The sequence below is a fragment of the Acanthochromis polyacanthus genome, chromosome 10 (assembly GCF_021347895.1).
Source record: "Acanthochromis polyacanthus isolate Apoly-LR-REF ecotype Palm Island chromosome 10, KAUST_Apoly_ChrSc, whole genome shotgun sequence".
NCBI lineage: Eukaryota > Metazoa > Chordata > Actinopteri > Pomacentridae > Acanthochromis > Acanthochromis polyacanthus.
In genome coordinates, this window is record NC_067122.1 from 28,687,210 (window position 1) to 28,707,900 (window position 20,691).

The 20,691-nt window shown below is 40.6% G+C and overlaps 1 protein-coding gene across 1 annotated transcript in view; it reads left to right on the plus strand.

Moving 5' to 3' along the window:
- gpc3 (glypican 3) overlaps positions 1-20,691 on the plus strand; it is a 179,193-nt gene continuing 158,502 nt past the window's right edge. The window contains 2 exon segments of the mRNA XM_022202960.2: positions 1-594; positions 15,569-15,730. Coding sequence (XP_022058652.2) covers positions 438-594; positions 15,569-15,730 — 319 coding nt within the window. The 5' untranslated portion in view covers positions 1-437.

Genomic DNA, 20,691 nt, shown 5'->3' on the forward strand with positions numbered 1-20,691 from the left:
CTCCTATCTCCACTCCTGCTCCCACACGGGGCCAATGGATCAGCTCACATCTCCACTATCACGCAGAGGAGAACCTCTCTGTACGCGCTGCCGGTTTCACGCCGTGGTACGCGCTTTTGGGGGGGAGCGCGCACATGTATCCGGGGCTCGGGCATCAGTGCGGAGCCTCAGAGCCGAGAGTGAAGAGGGACTCATAAGTTATTAGTGCAGCTTCGACCTAGAGACTCCACCGAGCAGCTCCCCGGTCGGACGGACGCGTCAAAGCGAAGCGTAAAGATACAGGATGCGGTTCCGAGCGGAGCCGGGAGCCGCAATTCACCTCACCAGCGTCAAGGCGGGATCCTGTCGTAACTTTTAATGCGCTGAAGTTTACCTCACCTGTTTGTTGCTCCCGCTCCCGCTCCCGTCCGGTTTTGGCAACGCGCTTCCCGCCCGCCATGGCTGGTCGGTGGCTCCACGGTGCGCTCTTCGTGTGCACATTCCTCCAGCTGTTCTCCCTCCCCGGCGGACAGGTGCCGAACTGCCAGGAGGTGCGCACCGTGTTCCAGTCCCTGCACCCCGGATCCAAGTGGGTCCCCGAAACCCCGGTGTCAGGTAACTCTCATGGCTCCAACAGCTGCTCCACGCCTTTTTACGCACTGAAGTGGGTTTTACTGATTCAGCACTTGTGTTCCATTTCACTGGGCAGTTTGAGAGGAGATTACCTTTACAACAGTTTTTAAAGCTTGACCTCTCCAGTATCATAGCCAACCCACACAGCCTCTCCATGAACATTTACCAACCTGCTCTCAAACATCCACGTTAAGTAGATAAAAGAATGCAAGTTGGATTATATAAACCGCTTAACAAGCTCACAAAATCGATTCGTTCCAGTATTGATCCGTGCCTTTCCTGAAAACTAACTTTGATTTGTTCAGCATTTTGAAAACTGTCAGGAGGCTTGAGCATCTTTTTGTAAATGCTTGCTATGTGGGTTGGAATATTCTGCCTTTTTGGAAAAAGTTTGATGCTCTTCTGTGCATGATGATAGGGAGAAAATCAAGAAGAAAAGATTATTAATGATGCTCAGGCTGGTTTCTCAGCACACATAATCTAAATTAAAAGTGTGACCAGCAGTTTAGTAAAAGATGCAGATTATTCTTGAGCCCAAATATCACTGATTTCTGTCTTGTCTAATAAGGAAGGAACTTATCTGTAGTCAATAATTCAGCTCTTTGTGGGGCAGAAATAACATCTCCAACCCCCTGTTCTGTGTTGCAGCATCTTGGAAGCCTGTTGCATTCATTCTGATTCACTCTGCAGATCCCTCTCATGCTGCTGAATCATAGCCAGCTGCAAATGCTAATTGTTTTTTTGTTTGTTTTTTTTAGTGTCATGTCAGCACAGGGGAAGTGCTTCAGGTTAACTGTTTTCTCTCCATTATCAGCATGCAATCCTCACACTCTGACTCAAAGAGGTTTACTAAATAATATTATTAAATGTTCCCCGAGCATGAAAGAGTGTAGCGAATCTGAGAAAAGCTTCAAATTTAAGCGGCAGGAAAGAAAAGTGTGATGCACTTTGAAGCAGATTTTGTCACGCTGCCTCCACCACATATTAATCTCCCATCTTGTAGGGTGCATGCAGCTTCCACCCACCGAGCCCCACATTTCTCCACGCATCCATCTTTAATCACACACCTTCCACCTATAGGCCGTCCGGCATTTTATCTGGCAGCCACAGGAGGGGAAACATCGCAGAGAAATATTTAGCCGCCCTGAATCTGAGGCAGAGCAGGTTGGCTGTCTGAGCCGGACGCCGTAGCAGTTCACAACCATTACTTTCAATGAAAAATCAATTCTCCAATCAGCCAAAGCACAATCCATCTCAGTAAGTAAAGGCAGGCTTGGTTTACACACTCTCATTGTTACTCTGTTGCAGATTAATTGCTGGTTTCATGACGTGAGCTGCTTGTTCAGTAGGTGATTCATGATCAAGCGCTGGAGTCTTGTAGAGGAAAAACTAGACATCTGGATTTCTGTAGAGCAAGAAGTTAAAATCGTTTCTGCTCTGCTTCGGCTCCTGAGCTCAAATTGCTAAAGAAAATCCAACTATAACTTCTATTGGGAGTCTCGGAGAGCTTTGATTTCCATATGGTCGTGTTTCAGAGGGAATTTTTACACAGTTTTAGGGTCGATATATAATTGCGAGACTTTTTGTATCATAGTTGACATTTTTGCTGTTTTCAGGCCTAAAATCAACATGGCCGCCTACAACCAAACACTACATGACATTTTTACAGAAAGATTCTTCTAAATATTATATATATAATTGAGTTAAATTGATATTGAAAGTTCTTTACAAAGGTCAATCAATCAATCAATCAAAGTTTATTTGCATAGCCCAAAGGGTGACGAAAGTGCTTCACAGTAATAAACAAGAAAATAACTTAAACAATACAGTAACTTAAAGCAGGACAAACAATCCCACTCGCACTCACACCCAAGATATTGTAGTGACACTGTCCACATTTGACTCACACACTACTTTATACTAAATAACTCAGAAAGCCTTGGAGTCTTTCCAGTCTTTTCTTCAAGAGGAAATGACATCATGTGGAGCAGGTCATATGATCTGGAATTAACACACTTCCTTCAGAAGTGTTTTTGTAATGGGTAACTTAGTAGAAAGTGATTTCTCAGACACAGATACAGTTTGTTGTTTTCAATTAAAAATCTGATATATTACTAAAAAATAAATATCTGTCATGATTATCTCAACTTAATAGAAAGAACAATCAAAACAATGTTTGAATGAGCTCAGTTTATTATTTTTTCGCTAATTAGAAGGTGGTTGTTATTAAATTCAGACAGTTATTTAGTTGACATTTTAGTGATATCCAGTCATTTTTTATTAATAAATGATTGTTTCCATCATAAATAATTATAGATTTTGTAAAGACATGATCATGATGAACATAAACAACATTAGTTTTTTTTTCATTTTTTATAAAATATGTATGCAAGATACATCACATGGACTTCAAAAGTCCCTCAATCATATATAGACCCTTTACATATTCATCATGTTTGGAGCATTTTGTTCCAAAAAGATGTTAGTTCATTTTACATTGGCCCTAGTTAGAACATTTAGCCTCATATTGTGCCACCAAACCAGCCTGGACCCAGCCGGTCTTCAGGACGCTGGCAGCAGATCCTTTGGATCCTGTCGGTTGTGAGGTGGGCTTTCGTGAATCAGGCTCGCTCTGGTGCTTGATCTGATTTAGATTTGTAGAGTTTTTGTTACAAGGGTTGTTGTCCTGCTGAAATGTGCTGCTGATGTCGGGGATTGTCTCAGGTGTGTTTGATCTACAACAACGTTTAGGTTGGTGGTAAAATAGGTTTCCTAGCAGAACATTGCATTGCTATGAGATGATCAGTGGTTTTAATGCTGTGGCCGATCAATGTATTTGTTCATGCACAGTCTATAAAACGCTGAAAACACCTAATATAAACTGCTTAGGAGTAATACTTCTCCTTAACGGTTATTTAAATCTTCATCATGTGTGCAGACCAATATGATTCCACGTTATGCTGGGTTTTAATAAGGTCAGAGACAGTAAAACCAGTGTCACAAAACAAAGGAGTTAATATATGCCGTTAGACTACCATTATTTCACAGCCTTTTTAAACCAACATTTCCCCCTCTGAGAGTCTTGTGGAACAGAGCATAACTAATAAATATGTGTAATAATGTAAACCCCTTATGATAAAATCATCTCTCTTACATCCCTTTCATGTCCTATTATAGCTGGAGTATGCACTGTATTACAGGAGCAGTTTTTGTTATATTCAGTTTAACTCAAACAACTTTATAAATCCCACCTGAGGCAGTTCATTTGAAGCAGCTTGCTGTGGGTTAGACAACAAAGTTTACACACCCACACAGATTATGCGTACATGTACATACATTTACCAGACACATCTTAGTAAACAAAATTCAACGTTGCCTATGAAGCATTTTCAAGATGGACAGCAGAAGGAATGAAGAATTCTGTTAGTTTTCCATGCAGGTGAAGCAAAACAACCATTAAAAAGAGAAACTAGAATACTAGTTGCTCTCTTAAGGGTTTGTTGGGTGCAAAAGGAATTCAGGTGCTTTACTCCAGTGGTCTTGGAACAGATTTTAACAATGCTGTTCAGACTATTTTTGTGTTTTGCCACGAGGCTGTGAAACCAACACATAAAAGAAAAACTCAGGAGACTCTCACTAAAGGATCGGTGAAAACAGCTGGGCATGATGAGGCGCGACGGAAAAGGAGTTCAGTTTGAAAAGAAGGTGAATTATGTTGTTTACTGTGGCAGTCAGAGGCCTGTAAACATCCCATCTGCATGAGATGACTGTATGGTCTGCCGGTCTGAATGTACGTCTGAAAACCTGCCTGAGCACTTTGTTTGTGGCGTGAGAATGGCAGCCATGCGAGCTGGCACTGCTGGAAAAGTAAAGAAAAGACAAACAATTTGAATAAAACAAGAGAAGCAGACAGCATCCACATGGCTTTCCCACACTGCTTCCCACAGTTTCTCTTTTTCTGCTGGACAGGTAATAATCTGGGTTGCTTTGTTTTTTGGGGTGAGCAGGAACAGTGAAGTGGTGGCTTAATCTCAGTCTATGTCAGGGAATGTTCAAGCATATGACAGACAGGTTGTAGCAAAAGATAAGTATAGTAATATAATAAAACAAAATGAGCTAACACAAGGAGTGTCCAGGGATACATCCAAGCTAGAAGTCCAAGAGAAATCTAGAAATAACTAATGATTAGCAAACAAAACTCAGAGAAACAAATATCCAAGATTACATACATACAAAAACCAAAATGAGGAACACAATAGAGAATACAAGCAGGTAAACATGAGGTAGGCAAACAACGAGACTAAACTGACAGCAAAGAGAACAAACTGACAAAGACAGAGAGAAGCATGAGAATATTTATACACTAAGAAGTGACTGGAGAGAAATGACACCAGTGTAAATTCGGAGGGAAATACACAAAGGAAGTACTGTAATTTCTGGACTATTGAGCACACCTGAATATAAGCCACACCCACTAAATTTAAAAAGAAAAAAGTTTTGTACATATATAAGCCGCACCTGACTATAAGCCACAGGTGTCCATGTTGTAACATGAGATATTTACACAGAAAGATTTTATTTAATGTAATTAAATACATACTTTCTTCCCGAACAGTACCTGCAACATGGTCGTGAAACACATTGAGTCAGTTCACGCTGCCAACTCCAAAGGGCTAAGCTAGCGCGCTTAGCTTAGCACGCTAGTGCTAAAACTTCCATCCATCCATTCTCTATACACCGCTTTATCCTCACTAGGGTCGTGGGGGGTGCTGGAGCCTATCCCAGCTGACTCGGGCAAAGGCAGGGGACACCCTGGACAGGTCGCCAGTCTGTCACAGGGCTACATATACAGACAAACAATCACACTCACATTCACACCTACGGGCAATTTAGAGTAATCAATGAACCTCAGCATATTTTTGGACTGTGGGAGGAAGCCGGAGTACCCGGAGAAAACCCACGCATGCACAGGGAGAACATGCAAACTCCATGCAGAAAGATCCCAGGCCCACCCCGGGATTTGAACCGGGGATCTTCTTACTGCAAGGCGAAAGTACTAACCACTAGTGCACTGTGCAGCCCACGCTAAAAACTTATCTTTAAGTTTTTTATTGTATTGTATTGTATATCATCGTGGTGCCTTTCGCTCTGCGTCCGTTTCCACACTCGTCTCTGCAATGCACACACACAGCTCCTCACGACACACACACACACACACACACACACACACACACACACACACACACACACACACACACACACACACACACACACACACTCTCTCTCTCTCTCACTCACACACTCCGTAACCTGCCCAGGTTAAAGGAGAGCAGGCTTGGCCTGCAACAGCTGCATCATACGCATTTCTTCGTGTTTTCCATGATGAGGGTGTGTGCATGAAGTGCAGAATGACTGATCTGAAGAATTTAGTGTGTTTGATTTAATTCGAACAGTGTCAATGATCCACTGTGACCTGTTTGGTAATTTTATTGGTCTGATGTGACGAGGCTAAACTTAATGATGGCATGAAACTCGCATGTAAAAATCTGTACATTAACCACATCGTTGTATAAGCCGCAGGGTACAAAGCGTGAGAAAAAAGCGGCGGCTTATAGTCTGGAAATTACGTTAAGTGAAAAAACAGAAATAAACAAGGGCTGTTTCTCAATACCAAGTACACAAGTCTGTTCTCAGGTAGTTGGCGAGAACGGACTCTGAAGTATGGATCGTGGTTAAAGTGCAACAGCAGCGTGGTTGATGACGCCACCTAAAAAGTGGTTGAATTAATTTAATATTGTGGAGATTTTCAGCAGTCAGTAAGGCTCTGGGTTTCTTCAGATGTGCCACGAATACAATATGGCTTAAATGTTATTTTTAATGCAGAGTAAACGTCCTTAAAATAGAGCAAAGTTGCACTACAGGAAATGAAGACAAGACAAAAATTCAGAAGTACAAAGTCAGCGATGAAGCAAAATATTAACAAAATAAAGTTTTGAACATTAACACTGCAAGGCCAAAGTGTGACCATTTGATACCCATAAAACTATTAAAACTTTTTAACTGCTATAGAACCGTTAGAGCCAGCGGCAGATTTTTAAAAGCTGTCGAGCTAAGGCTGAAAACAGTTGGAGCACATTTTTGATCAGGCTTTGTCTTGATAAACTGACCACAGATTTGACATTAATACAACTACTTTCTCACCTGAAATAATCTTAAATCTACATTTTGTGTCACAGTAACAGTGGTATTGCCAAAAATACTTGTGTTACCTCTGAAAATTTTCTTCTCAGTCTTTGCTGCTGGTCTAAATGTATTATGGGTTATTTGGCCACCCCAAATTCACACAAGTCTGGTTTGATGCATCCTCCATAATGTGGGTGAAGTGAGAACACATCTGGGTATTTCTTCTGTACTTGGCCAGATGCGTACTTTGAACTGGATCAGTGCTCGGTCTCCGACTGATGACGTTTCACAAGTACATGGTCATGCAAGTACGACCAACGACCGGAACCTTTGCAAAATAAAACAGAAAGTAAACAAAAAGACCATGACACTGAGGCCTAAACAATAAAACCTCACAGGCTTAACAGATATTACAACTGTTATGTTTAAGTGTGTGAGGGCTGGGAATGCTATAAAAACAAGGAATGGGACACATCAAGACAGAACATGATGCATAGAAACAAGCACTGTCTGTAAAAAAGTGAATTTATGTGCAGTTTAAGCTGCTCAGTTCATCCTTGTCTGTCACATTACAGTGTTTATGCATTTCAACAAGTTACTAAAAGTCATATAAGCTTCTGTTAAACAGCTGTTTGACTGAAATGATAAAAAAAATGCAAGAAACGACCACAACAGCGAGCAGCCTGAATCTGTCACTAAGAGATAAATTTCCCTGCAACATCCATGTTTGGTTGGTAAAAGTCCATCAGAAGAGTCTGCAGATTCTCAAACTCACAGAAAGGGTGAATAATCGTGTTGACAAGTTTGCATCAGAGCCCTCATGCATACTCTGGTATGTGGAGGGATGTGACTGTGCCGATGTTCAGACCTCCTTCGTGTGTTTTAGATGAGACCTGAGAGAAGTTAATTTTCACTTACATGCTTTTAAAATCTATTTTCTTTGTTCCGTTTCTGTGATCCTGCAGACTTCGTGGAGTGAATGCTTTCATCCCAATCAGGATTTCCCGAAATTTCTCCTGCCCTGTTGCACCTTTCTGCTCCTACAGTAATAAAACAGACTCACAGCCATGGCAAAGCAACTGTTGGTACTTTAACAGAAATGGACAGATTTGCTGCAGATTTAATTTTTCCCTTTAAAAGAACTGACACATACAACTGCTGCACAATGGTTCTATAGTACAAATACTTTTTTCTAATATCCTGTGATGACTCAAGTGTTAATTTCCGTTTGCAATATTTAAGCCTTGTGCAAACATTTCAAAACGAATATCCGTAACGAAACAGAGTTATGGAGCAAAGCTTGTACTTCAGTGTTGATTTCCATAAATCTAAGCTCCCACTTCTGCCCTAATGAGCATGAAATATGCAGTCCCTACATTTAGTACATTTTGGGCCTATTTTTTACGCCTCATCCATAATATATACTTGTCATTAATTTATACAGAGATACACGTTCTGTAATTTCTTCTGAACTTCGTTAAAAAATCGGCCAGTAAATGCGGAACAGAGGGCTTGTCGTGCAAGTCTAATGTAACATGAGTTTTTCATCGAGGCGCACAGCAGATAAAAGATTGATGAACTTACATGTTGAGGGTGGATGGATGTGATCTGACTGAGGGAAGTATCACTTTCTATGAGGGAAATGTGGAGTATTGATATTGAGTATTGTGTGTGGGGGTCTGGCTGATTCACAGAGATGTCCGCAGGAAGGCAGAGCTGAATTCTTATTGCGCTGCGTGTTGTGCCGGGGGGGAAGAACACCAAAAAGCAAAAGTTCTTCTCTCCACTAGCACAATTTGAAAGAAGCGATATCTGAGCAGCAACATTTTATGAAAAATCAAACTCCGAACAGCTGTGGGAGTAGCACCGCTCATGTCTTTGTTGCAGCTGCGGCCGTGGGTGGCTGGAGTGGCTGAAGGTGAAATGGAGGCTGGGTGTCAGTTCACTCACTCGTGTCATCATATATGTGCGAGCAGAGACGAACATTTACCCCAGGACACGAGTGTGGAAGCAGTTCCATCAGCCCTGGTTTGGATCTCTGACCTGATTCATGAGCGGAGCATCAGATTCTCATGAAATGGAAGAGCAGTGCTAGTTTGCTGGAGGCTGAGCTGACAGCTGCCACTTATTTCAGCACAAAATCTGACACAGTAGTTCAGAGTTTTCTTTTTTTGCTGTGAGCTGGAACAATTACTGCTACACATTGTTTGATATTTCCTAGCAGGATGCATAAAAAAAATGGACCAAGGGATGTGGACTTTTCAGTAATTAGCTGCAGGGTCAGGTCACCCACGGTTGTTATGATAAAAAGTAAAAAAAAAACGAACCACAAAGAGCAAATGCCCCTGCTGCTTAAATGACACTGGACTAATAGGTGGATCAATCTGACCTGAAGCGAAAGGTCTTTGCAGCTAATTATATGTTTTTTTCCTTTTGAAGAATCCCATTTTAATGAAGGGGACTTTTGTTTACTGCCTCATTGTTCTGTGTACATTTAAAAAAAATCTCAAAAAAATTTCACAGTCATGCTTCCAGCTTTCAAATTATTGCTTCATCAAATGGCTTAAAGTAGAGCAGTGAGCAAAGCGCTAAAAATACTTAAAACAACTGTAATCCCCAGTAGCTAATGATATTTTTATTCCTTGGGTTGGCTGTAAATTGCTCTTTCTTTGTTTCACTTATTGTCTCTACAAAGTGGCACCAGCTTATTTTGCCCTAGAGAGGTAGCCATGGATTCCCACATGCTTCCACTCAACACTGGTAGTTGTTGTATAATTTATGCTCATAATGAACAGCTTTTAGCATATTCTATATCTTAATACAACTTGTTTTTCCCCCATGGTCTCCGTCATTAAACTTGCATAGTGATAGCTTTCTAATTGGTGCAGGGAAACTTAGACACATAGTGTATTTGTGGCTGCCTCGACTTGGAGTCCCCGAGCTTGTTAAAGATGTGAGGAGAGGGACTGATCTCGTCTGTATGTACACAAGACAGAGACATGAAGCCCTGCTGGAGTTTCCACCAATGACCTCTCAGAAGAAACTTTCTGTCACGGGAAAAGCAGCTAGGGATGGTCAGATCAGGCTGTGACAAGCTAGAAGGTTCATCAGTGTGTTTTTAGGAGGCATACAAAGACCTTGATGCTCATAAAAAAAAACAACAAAAAAACAGCAGCAGCTGTTTGACATGTTAGACTGTGTGGCCTTCTTCAGAGTATTGATTGAAGGTATGTAGTGATTTAACCCTCTGGACCCCAAGCTATGATTTAATTGATGTGATGTTTTCTCCTTTTTAAACTGTCGTTACTTCAAACAATGTAAAGACTTTTCATGTTTTGGTTTTGTAAAAACTGTAACAGCAGATGTTAACTCATACAAACATCACCACTTAGATTTTAAAGTTATAATATGCAACATTTCCACAATAAGATGTGTATAAAGAAATAAATCAGTGTTATACAAGGGTCCTCAATTTATGTTGGAGTTTCGTTCCTACGGATCGACGTAAGCCGATTTTTGCCGCAAGTCGAAACTCCGGTGAATAAAGAAACAAAGCTGTTAGGTGCATTATGATATTGATCAGTTCTTCGGAAAAGTCATTAATACCAATGATTTTCATGCATGTATGAGTCATTTGACAAGAAGATAACAGAATATGCTGCACTGTTTTTACAACATGAGCGTTTTATTACAAATGTAGCACAATCCAAGGCAGCGTATAACCAACAAATGTAAACAAAACCTTATACAAAATTTTATAGGTTTATTTGTCCGCTCTGCTTGCCAACTAGTTCCATGTAACCAGTTTCAACGTAACAACGAAACGCTGTAGGTCATAAACCGGGACCCCTAGTACATTTTCTTGACTTATGTACATTGTCCCAAATGCTTGCAACGGTGTTTGAACTAAGACAAAGTAGTAATTTTTTTCAGTCGCGTGCTGGAATATGAAGCTAGTTGAGAACCGACAAAAACTGCAGTTCATGGAATGTCCACTTGAGGCTGATTCCAAAAGTAAGTCAATTCTCATTGACCTCCATGTTAAAATGTCCAACTTTACAGCGGAAATAAAAATGTCTGTAGGCTGATACAAAACATAGTTTTGATCTCTGTAGCTAACTTACTCTTCATAACAAGTGTACAAAGGGGAATTTTTTTTTACATATCTTATCAACTTAATTTGTGTTAAGGCTTAAATTTATTCATAATTGGGGCATGTGTGCTTATTGGTTAGAGGTGGGTGCCGTCAGCTAAACTCATGCTCCACCTCTTTGGTCATTTTTAGAAGAGCTGGAAGTTCAGACGACGCTGGTTCTTCTAATAAGGTGGGTACGGAAAGTATTCAGAGCCCTTGAAATTTTTTCACTCTCTGTTATATTTTTGATTTTGGCAAATGGCTGCAATGACACAGAGAGTGAAAAATTTCAAGGGGTCTGAATACTTTCCGTACCCACTGTATAGTGATGGCTGGAGCCATGAAACTGCCTTTTAGGAACCTATGGGTGTCCATTTTTATATACCGTTAAAGGTAAAGATGCATCTCATTTTGGTTGCTTGTCATTGGTTTTATATTCCTATTAGCCGTTGTAGCTGAGAAACACTGTCAACACCGATTAAACATCAGAAAGTGCAGAACAAAGAAGTACAGTATGTAAACTACCTAGCTAGCTAATTTTTTGTCAAACTGATTTGGCCTAAGACATCACCCCACAACTGAATTCACCACATAGCGTTAGCTACAGCAGCTGTATGACTGTAGGATTCATGTAATTGCAAGTTAGCGGTTAGCATAATGTTAACTAATGTTACCAGAGACTTGAAATACCATAACATGAATGTATGTGAGTAGCCAACATGTGAATAGAACTTTAATTCATTACCTCACTTGCGAACATAATGTCTGTCTGAGAATAGTTTTCATCAACAATGGTGGTGAAGACTATACTCTCATGATCCCACAGAGCTTCACAACTTCATGAAAATTCTGCCTTTCGTTAATATTTTGACCAAAAGCCCCCCAGTTGCGGAAATTACACATTGTGTATTTAACAAACAAAGTTAATTATTAGACATTTATGATGCAATACTATCAAAATATTAATCTGAAGAATACCTTTTCTGGAAATGAAACAGTTTAATATGGTTCTATGCAAAGCTATTGAGTTTGAGTGGTTAAAACTGCATTTCCACACAATAGATTCCCCACCTCATAGATGTTAAAGGGGTGGACAAAATTATTCAGAACACTTTTAAACATAGTCAGTCCAGTACCTCACTACCATCCACTGTTGCCTAAATAATAAACATTAAATAGTGAGAAACTTTCTAAAAGTAGATTTTACTGTTGTTTTGGATTGCACTAGCTTTCACGTGTAACTAATAAATTGGCAGGTGAGTGAAAGCATAAGAAACGGAAAACCTTTAAGCCAGCATATAAATACCTACATATGAAATAAAACCATTAAGTGTTGAATTACAGTTAGTGGTAAATATGATAAATTACCTATTTTAAACAATTATTCACTGATATATTACTGGGTAGTTTAATATCTTTCAGTATGAACACTTAGACATAACACTGTTTCAAGGAGTTTAAAACAATCTTTACTGTTAAAACATACAATCCAGATGTCTTTTAAAGAGGTTTTTCAGATTTATTACACAGATCTATGGTAGTCAATACGTTGCAAAATTTGGTTGCAACAAAGTAACAACTAGTGGAGATGTTAATTTTTGAAAACTGATTGCTTATTCTCATAGAAAAGTATTAATTGTTATTATTTCATTACTTTAAAACATTAAGCAAATTGGTTGATAATTGGATGTTCAGCACATATTTCTCTCCAATTCAGGAAAAAATAAGTAATTTGTGAGGTTTAGAAAACATCACAAAATAATTAAATGCAGGCTCAAGGGGCAAAATTAAAAGGTTCAAAGCTAAAAGAGTATTTGGAGCAGAGCTGAAGGATTTTCCAAGGCCCAAGTGAATTTAACAGAAGTTTTCACATTCATTTTATTCAATAAAATCCAACACAAGAAATAGAAAGGCTAGTAGAGACAGTACAGAATAACCCATAGATTCAACAGATGTTCTGTAAAAAACATTATGTTCTATCAACTAACATCTTTAGAATAAAGCAAAATATCCTTCAGATCAAATACGTACTGGAAAAACTGTTGAAATTGGTCCAAAAGAAAGAGCAAGGAGAAAATCTGTTTGTTTGGTTTGTGGTATGTTTTTATAGAGTTAATATTCTCCCGCCAAAAATTTTGCAGCGATAGTATGTTGCGTTGGAAAATGGAGTTTTTGTCTGCATTCAGTCTGGAGTAGTTGCTAGCAGACAGTTTCAAATAGATGCTTTAATATCAAGGTTGTGACGAGTCGAAGGGCAATCGATGTGCTTGTAAAAGGCATTCAAAGACTCGTATAAAAACGGCATCTGTCCTGCATGTTTCCCCTTTCAGAGTATTGATTGGAAGTATGTAATAATTTAAAGGCGTCACCTTGAACTGAGGTTGTGTAGTGAGGAAATTTACATCTAAATTGCCACTAGCCTTGCACCTTGTCTTTCTTCATTCAGTTTGAGAGAATTGGCCATCAGGACACAAAAATCGACTAATTAACCAATAACGGGACGATAGAAAGTCGCTCTCTGTGCCCGAGAGCTATTAAGCTCAAGGTAGGTGAAGAGAAACAGGCTCGGAACAAAACGGATGAAAGAGGAATGAGAAAGAAAAGGGGAGGAGAAATACAGCTGAGCCTAAAGCAAACGGGAGAAGGAGGAAGCTTATTCCCAAGTGATCTGTCAGCCAGAAAGAAGGCTTTATTTAGACGACGTGATTTTATTATTCGTGAAACTCTACGGGGAATCATTTCCATTCCGAATCCCTCACTTATTCCTCAGCGCTGTGGAACTTCTGTAATGAAACACATTTATCATCTGCAAAACGACAAACGTGCAGACGAATCTGTCTGTTTTGCCAGAGATAATTGCCAAATCCTCGTCTTTTTCCTGCTCCGGCCTCGCTCGCCTCACCTGCGGGGCTATTGACAGCTTAATAATTTTGCCCCTGCAGCCTGAAATTAACTTGATCTTATCTGTCAGGAGTCTTTTGTCGGTATTGATTTAAGATATTATGCCTGTCAGTATGCATACAAAAGGTGCAGCGTGACAGCTTTATTGCCTCTTTCGCTCATTAGACTGAACACCTTAAGCTCTGATGGGAGTGAGGAGCGAGCAGGGATTCCTCAGCACTTATTAATTATCAAGACTGTCACTCTGTTGCATCTCCTGGTAGTTTAACTTCCATTGTCACAGCCTGAGCCCTGTCTCTGAGCATCCATTGTGGAAGAAACAAAGCCTCAAAGCGACAGAGATACTCACTTTTGTCATTAAGATAAACTCCACAAAAGCTTTCTGACACGCCACTTATCAAGACACTCACAATACGAGACCCCCCCCTTCCAAATTAATCTTTCATCTTTTTATCCAGCGCACCCCGAGCTGCTGAAGCCGACAGACTCCCCTGACATTTGTTTACCACGCCATCAATCAGGCTCTTGTCACCGACGCCTCAACTCCTCGATGTTTCGACTCCACAGCCTCCGCTGAGCTCACAGCAGCCGTGTGGGACGAAGAGACTGAGAGCGGAAAAGCACCGGGGAGAAGGATTTTTCACAGGAACACCGCTTTGTATTTAAACATTGGATGTTTGTGCCCTATTTATGTCATTTTAAAGGGAAAGCTTTGGGAATAAGGTGTAAATTTATAGCTTGTCATGTATAGAAAATGCATCTGTGGCCAGAGTTTTCCTTACGCAGGTGTTGTGACACAGAAATTCATGTTTTGAAGCAATCACAAAGGCGTAAAATCCATCAGTTTGAACCCTTTGAATGGATTTTTATACGTCTTACAACACGACATTGTGAAAGCAGAGGCATGTGATAAAATTAATAAAGAAAGGCCTTTTTGTAAAATGTGTCCTTCGGTGCATCATCACAGAAAATGTTGCAGCTGAGGCCTCCTCTCTATCCTTGATGGGAACAAATTCTAACTCCTTGGTATTTATCTCTGGTGATTCATTGAACTATGTCTTCGGGGCATTTGCTCTTTGATCAGGTTGTGAGCGCCATCGACGCCCCAATAAAACATCCTCGGTAACCCTGGTTTTACTTTCCCCGGCTCACATCTGCACCTTTCAGAAGAGCTCCGGGAATCCAATTATTTCTCATCTCATCAGCAACCTTTAGTGTCCGCGGCCAGGTAGCACAAACGCTCGCTTCATCGCCTTCAATCCCACTCGTGGCTGTGTATTTTTTCCTCATGCCATACATAATGAAAGCATGCCGAAAGCTAGGTTTGTTTGTCTGCCTGCTGCACTGCTCCCAGCTCGCGTGTTTGTGGCTAAAAAAAAGTCCTTTTTTTGATCCTCGGAGTGAAAAGTGTAGCCTCGGAAAAGTTTCTGTTGACCAAATTGATCTCTGAGGAGCACTACCCAGCCTTGGTGTATTGCTTGAATGTGCATCAAAATGACTCATGTTTTAAGCAGCAATTTATTTTTGACTTCAACCCCGCTAGATAACACAGCCTCTACGCGGTAATCAAACACTCATTAAGGCTACAGAATCTGCTGCTCATGGTGTTTCCTGTGCTTAGCATGCAGAGGATGCTGCTCAGGCTTCTGTTTTTGAAAATTAAACAACGGCGGCTTCGCAGCTCCTTTCCCTCTGCACATTCAGACTAGCGTGTTGTCTCTGCTGATTTCCTGCCAGGTGCGGATCTGCAGGTTTGCCAAACCAAAGGCCCGACCTGCTGTTCCAAGAAGATGGAGGAGCGGTATCAGGTAGCCGCACGCAGCAACATGGAGTCTGGCCTGCAGGTTGTCAGCGCACAGCTCAAACGCCTCATCATCCAGAACGCTGCCATATTCCAAGGTAAGCAAGTCAGTACAGTTTGTCCAAACCCGTCTCAAGCAGACATAATTGCATAAATTTAAGTTCTCAAATCAACACTGTCGGTATCCACTTCCTTGGCTATACATCTCCTTCACAACTCACTCCTCCAGACAGTGAGTCACGTATAAATAAAGCAGAAGCATAATGCACACAGACAGGGATGAGACGTTCGGCTGCTGTTCAGTTAAATGTTAGGATGGCAGAGAGGTGTGGTTTAAGTGACTTTAGATGTAGTGTGGTTGTCAGTGCCAGACATGCTGTTCCACAGAGTGACAGCCTCCTGAGATTTGGCACTCTGCAGTCGGGGATGACTGTTATTCACAGAGAAGGAGAGGAAAAAAACACTGGAAACCTGGATGAGAGCGGTCAGAGGAAAACCTGCTGGTAGGACTAATTCAAGATATGCAGAATAACAGCTCAAGTGCAGCAGCAATGTGAAAAAAAATAACGTAAAGACTGTCAGACCTGGAGACGTTCAGGTTCTGTGAGAGCTGAGCGAGAAGATGAAGGTAGAGGAGGCAGGTGACGGCTGAAAGGAGATGATTGAAACGGTGAGATGACACCTTGTGTAACAATGACAGAGACTGAAGAGTGAGAAGAAACAACGTGTCACTATCAAATCAGGATGTGTTTGCTGAGCTGTTCCCTCAGAGAACTGAAGCTCCTTTATAGGCAAAATAAAATCTCCCACTGGTGCAACACTGGTGTACATAAAAGAGTGTATGTTCAGTTGGTTAAATGGCTAAATTTAAACATCACTGACTGTACCAAATTTTTTTTTTTTTACATATGCTGCTTCTATTTCCTTCTTTTCCATATTGCTTCTCAAAGTTTTTCAAAGTTAAAAAAGATTAATAATGCCTATTAACTCTAATAATGGAACAGTTTGACATTTTGAGAAATACACTCTTTCTCGCTGGGAGTTGCACCACTAAATCCTTTCTTTCAAACTTTAAAAGTGGACATCGGATGCATTCTATTTACAGTACAATGGATACATGTTGGTCTGCTACTCAGACCCATATCGAAAAGCAAACAGGGATCTAGTGGATGTTTCTGAAAGACTGTGATTTTGCACTTTTCGCAGGATGCAGCACCTAGTTAGAGACTGAGTCAGTGTGATTCTTCCCAAAGTGTGCAGAGCATAGAGGACAAAGCACAGCATTTCTGGAGAATGCAGAACTTCCCACAGTGTTTAGGATCAATATAAAGCACCTTTTAAGTCTGAAAGTGGCAACTTCAACTACTACTCTTTTGACAAAGCATTAAAAACAGCGCAGTGCTCCTCCAAGACTGCTCAGTCTTCGTATCATTTCCAGATGATGAAATGCTGAAAATTGTTCTGGCAGAAATCACGGCAACATTGAATGTGGCCATTTGATAAAGATATAACACGTTTGTCCATCTGTCTGTTTGCAACATTACTCAAAAACAGACGGGTTTGAATGAAATGCTCATCGAAGGTCAGAAATGACACAAGGACCAAGTGATGAGGCTTTGGCAGTGATGCGGCTGATAGTCTAGATACATGGATTTGTTAAAGATTTCTGTACCATTGTGAGATAGCAACATGGCATCACTGTAACTATGACAACAAGTGAACACTATTTTAGCTGCCTGCTGACAATCACGATTGTGATTCTACTATAAATCCAGTGCTGTGAACTTGTCAAAACTTATCTGACAGAAATGATACAAGGACCAGTTGATTAAATTGTGGGGGTGTTTCAATTTCCACCACCTGCTACATTTTTAGGTCTCATGATTCAGTATCTGTACATAACGTACACATACATAACACACGCCTGTACTCAGCCCAAAGTCTTTTTTTTTGTGGGTACATCTATATTAAATGACCACATTCTATGTTGCTGTGATTTCTGTTCATTAGTATCTAATAAACAAATGCTGCATTTCTGACAGTGCCATATGGGGCCTTGGCAGACTACTGCGCTCTCTGAGTGCTTTTCTAGTTTCTGCCTTCGACAGGTCAAATATATTTTCCCCCCATGTAATATATGATTGGTGACAGTGAAGCAGTCAAATACATGGCTGTGCATTGATTAGAAATGTATTTGTGATACATTATAAACAAAGGAAATCCAGCAAATTAATTTTTTTCCAAACTTAATTGAGAATGTCTTGTTGTACAGAAAGGTAATTTTTGGAAAAATTCACTTTAACCCAAAACTTTGTGAACTTTTGAACTGGTTTCAAGTATAAACAAAGAGGTAAACAACTTTCCTTCCCTGCAGCCATATTAGCAACAGTTATGTTGAAGTATCGTTTTCACATTTAATGGAGCGCTCTGGTTATCAGGCTCCACAGGCCTCTTCAGTCCAGCCCTGTTTGTCGTCTCGGGGTTTCCACTTGAAGTGGGATGCTCGGCCTCGCTGGACCAACTTTTTTGTGAGAGCACACTCATGGGTTGTGAAACGCAGCACCATCCTGACACGCCAATTAAAACTTGAGGTTTAATGGGGACCGTGGGGTTTGCTCGACTTGGTTGCTACACACTAACTATGTTAGAGCCTGCCGCTGTGGTTTGGCTGCACTTTCCTAGAAGGGGTTCAATACTAATTGCTTTAGCATAGGGCTTGAGAGAACTCCCCAAACAGCCCCCGGACTGGAATCCTTTTAACATCCTGGTCTTATCTGTTTCCCTCTACTTCATTTTCATCTTCTCTGTCTCCCCCTCTTTTCCTCTCCATCTCTCTTTGTCTTTGCGACCCTGTCATTCTCTTCCTCTCTCATTTCTGTCTCGCTCAATCTGCTTGACTTTTCTTTCTCCTTCTGTCTTTCCTCCCTCCATCTGTCTCTTCCTGCTCCTGTTGGGAATTGAGTGCATGCCTTGTTTGCAATCTTTCTGTGCTGCTCTCTGTCTTTTTTTCTTTAGCGCTCACTTCTTGCCAGAGATCAAAGGGCCTCCCCTCTTCACTCCTCCATCTCCATCTCCGACTGCTCTCTCCATCCCTTCTCCTTCCAGCTCCACCTGCTTTCCCAAGCCTCACCAGAGGTTTTCTCCCTTTTGAAGTTCTCCAAACAATAGAAAAGTAATGGCTCTGTCTATCTCTGTCTGTTAAGCAGTGAGATGACAGGCTGCCTTAACATTAGGCTTCTTGGAGATCAATAGCAGGAAATAGGTAAGGCATTAGGAATTTCTAATGATGCGTGGCTCATATGCCATTTGACAATCTAATGAGCTTGATCTCTTTATGGTGTACCAGGGAAATAGTACGTAATGGATAAACTGCAGCATCCTCTGTGATATGACAGATGATTGGATTTCATTTTGATTCACATTAGAGAGATAATAAGAGCGTCTTTCCCTCGTGTGCTGAGATTGCCTCGCACTCGATGGCCTGATGTTGGCAATTTAGTTCAAAATGAGAATCTGTAAACCTGCGCAGGATGTTTAAATCTAATCTTTTAAAATGAGAAGCTGATGTCGTGCATGCTGAGAATTTAATTTAGTAAATAAATGATGGAGGCCAGTATTTCTGAAGTGTCTATCGTCGTTGAGCGGGAGTTTTATTGCAGAGTTTTGAGCCTAGGAGGTGAAAGGACAGAGATGAGGGTAGCTTAGGAGTCCTTGTAGAGATTTTACACATAAAGCTTAAGATCTACTTCTCAGAGATAATAACAGTCGAGTAAAGGCTCTGCAGCACCTTTCTAGTTTTCTTTCAGAGTGATGTCATCAGACTCGGAGATTCTACATTTTGAACAGACATGCTGAGCGGTAAGCAGAGCGTGTAGTTTGAAAGACATCAATGTTTACAGGTATTGAGGTCCTGTCTCTCACAACTTCCTGGGCACTTTTACCTCATTTGAATCCTTCTTTTTCTGATTACCAGGGGTGGAGGAATACTCAGCTGCCATAATTAAGTAAAAGCACTAATACCACCCTGTAAAAGCACTCAGTTACAAGAAAAATAATGTAATTATAATCAATAATATGAATGCCCTTTAAATATTAAGTTGAATACACTCTCCTCTGTGACTGTTATACTAGTTCATATTATATCTATATACATTATTGTCCATGCATTAATGTTATAGCAGGGTATTACTGTTGTAGGTTGCTTGAAATAGAGCTTATATACTGAGAAATGCTTTCACTCGTGTTCTAAACAATTCAAAAGAACAAGAGCAATGAAAGAAGGTCATGTGGTCTAATGAGTCCAGATTTACCCTGTTCCAAAGTGATGGGGGATCAGGGTAAGAAGAAAAGCAGATGAAGTGATGAACTCATCATGTCTTGTGCCTACCAGCCTGTGGGGGTTAGGGTTATGATCTGGGGTTAGTCAGGTTCAGCAACATTATGTTCCCAAAGAATGAGGTCAGCTGATACCTGAATATACTGAATGACCAGGTCTTTATATCAGTGGATTTTCCCTGATGGCATGGACATGTTCCAACATGACGATGCCAGGATTCATGGCTGATAATAAATCCAACTCTGGACAGAAATAAATGCTGTGACACTGCAGAAGCTTATCTAAATAATACCACTAGGAATGAGTGCTATACGCATAGCTAAAGGCAGTCCAACAAAATATTAAAGTGTGTGACTTTTTTTGGACAGGCAGTGTATAATTATATTATATATATTATTCAGTGGTGATTAAAAGTCTCAAAGTGACACTATATATATTTAATATGACATCTGTGATAAAACAAATAAATTCCCGACATGTTTAAGTATGGTCATTTTTTGGGAAATTTGCTCACCTGTTGACTGTAGAAGTTATGCTACGTAACTTTTAACTTAAGATAGGAAATAACACAAACATAACCTGTTAATGTTTATTTTTTACACAACAAAACACACTTTCTATCAATTTAGGGTTTACATTTACCTCAGTGGAGCTGCACAGTGGCCTAGTGGTTAGCACTTTCGCCTTGCAGCAAGAAGATCCCCAGTTCCGGTGGGCCTGGGA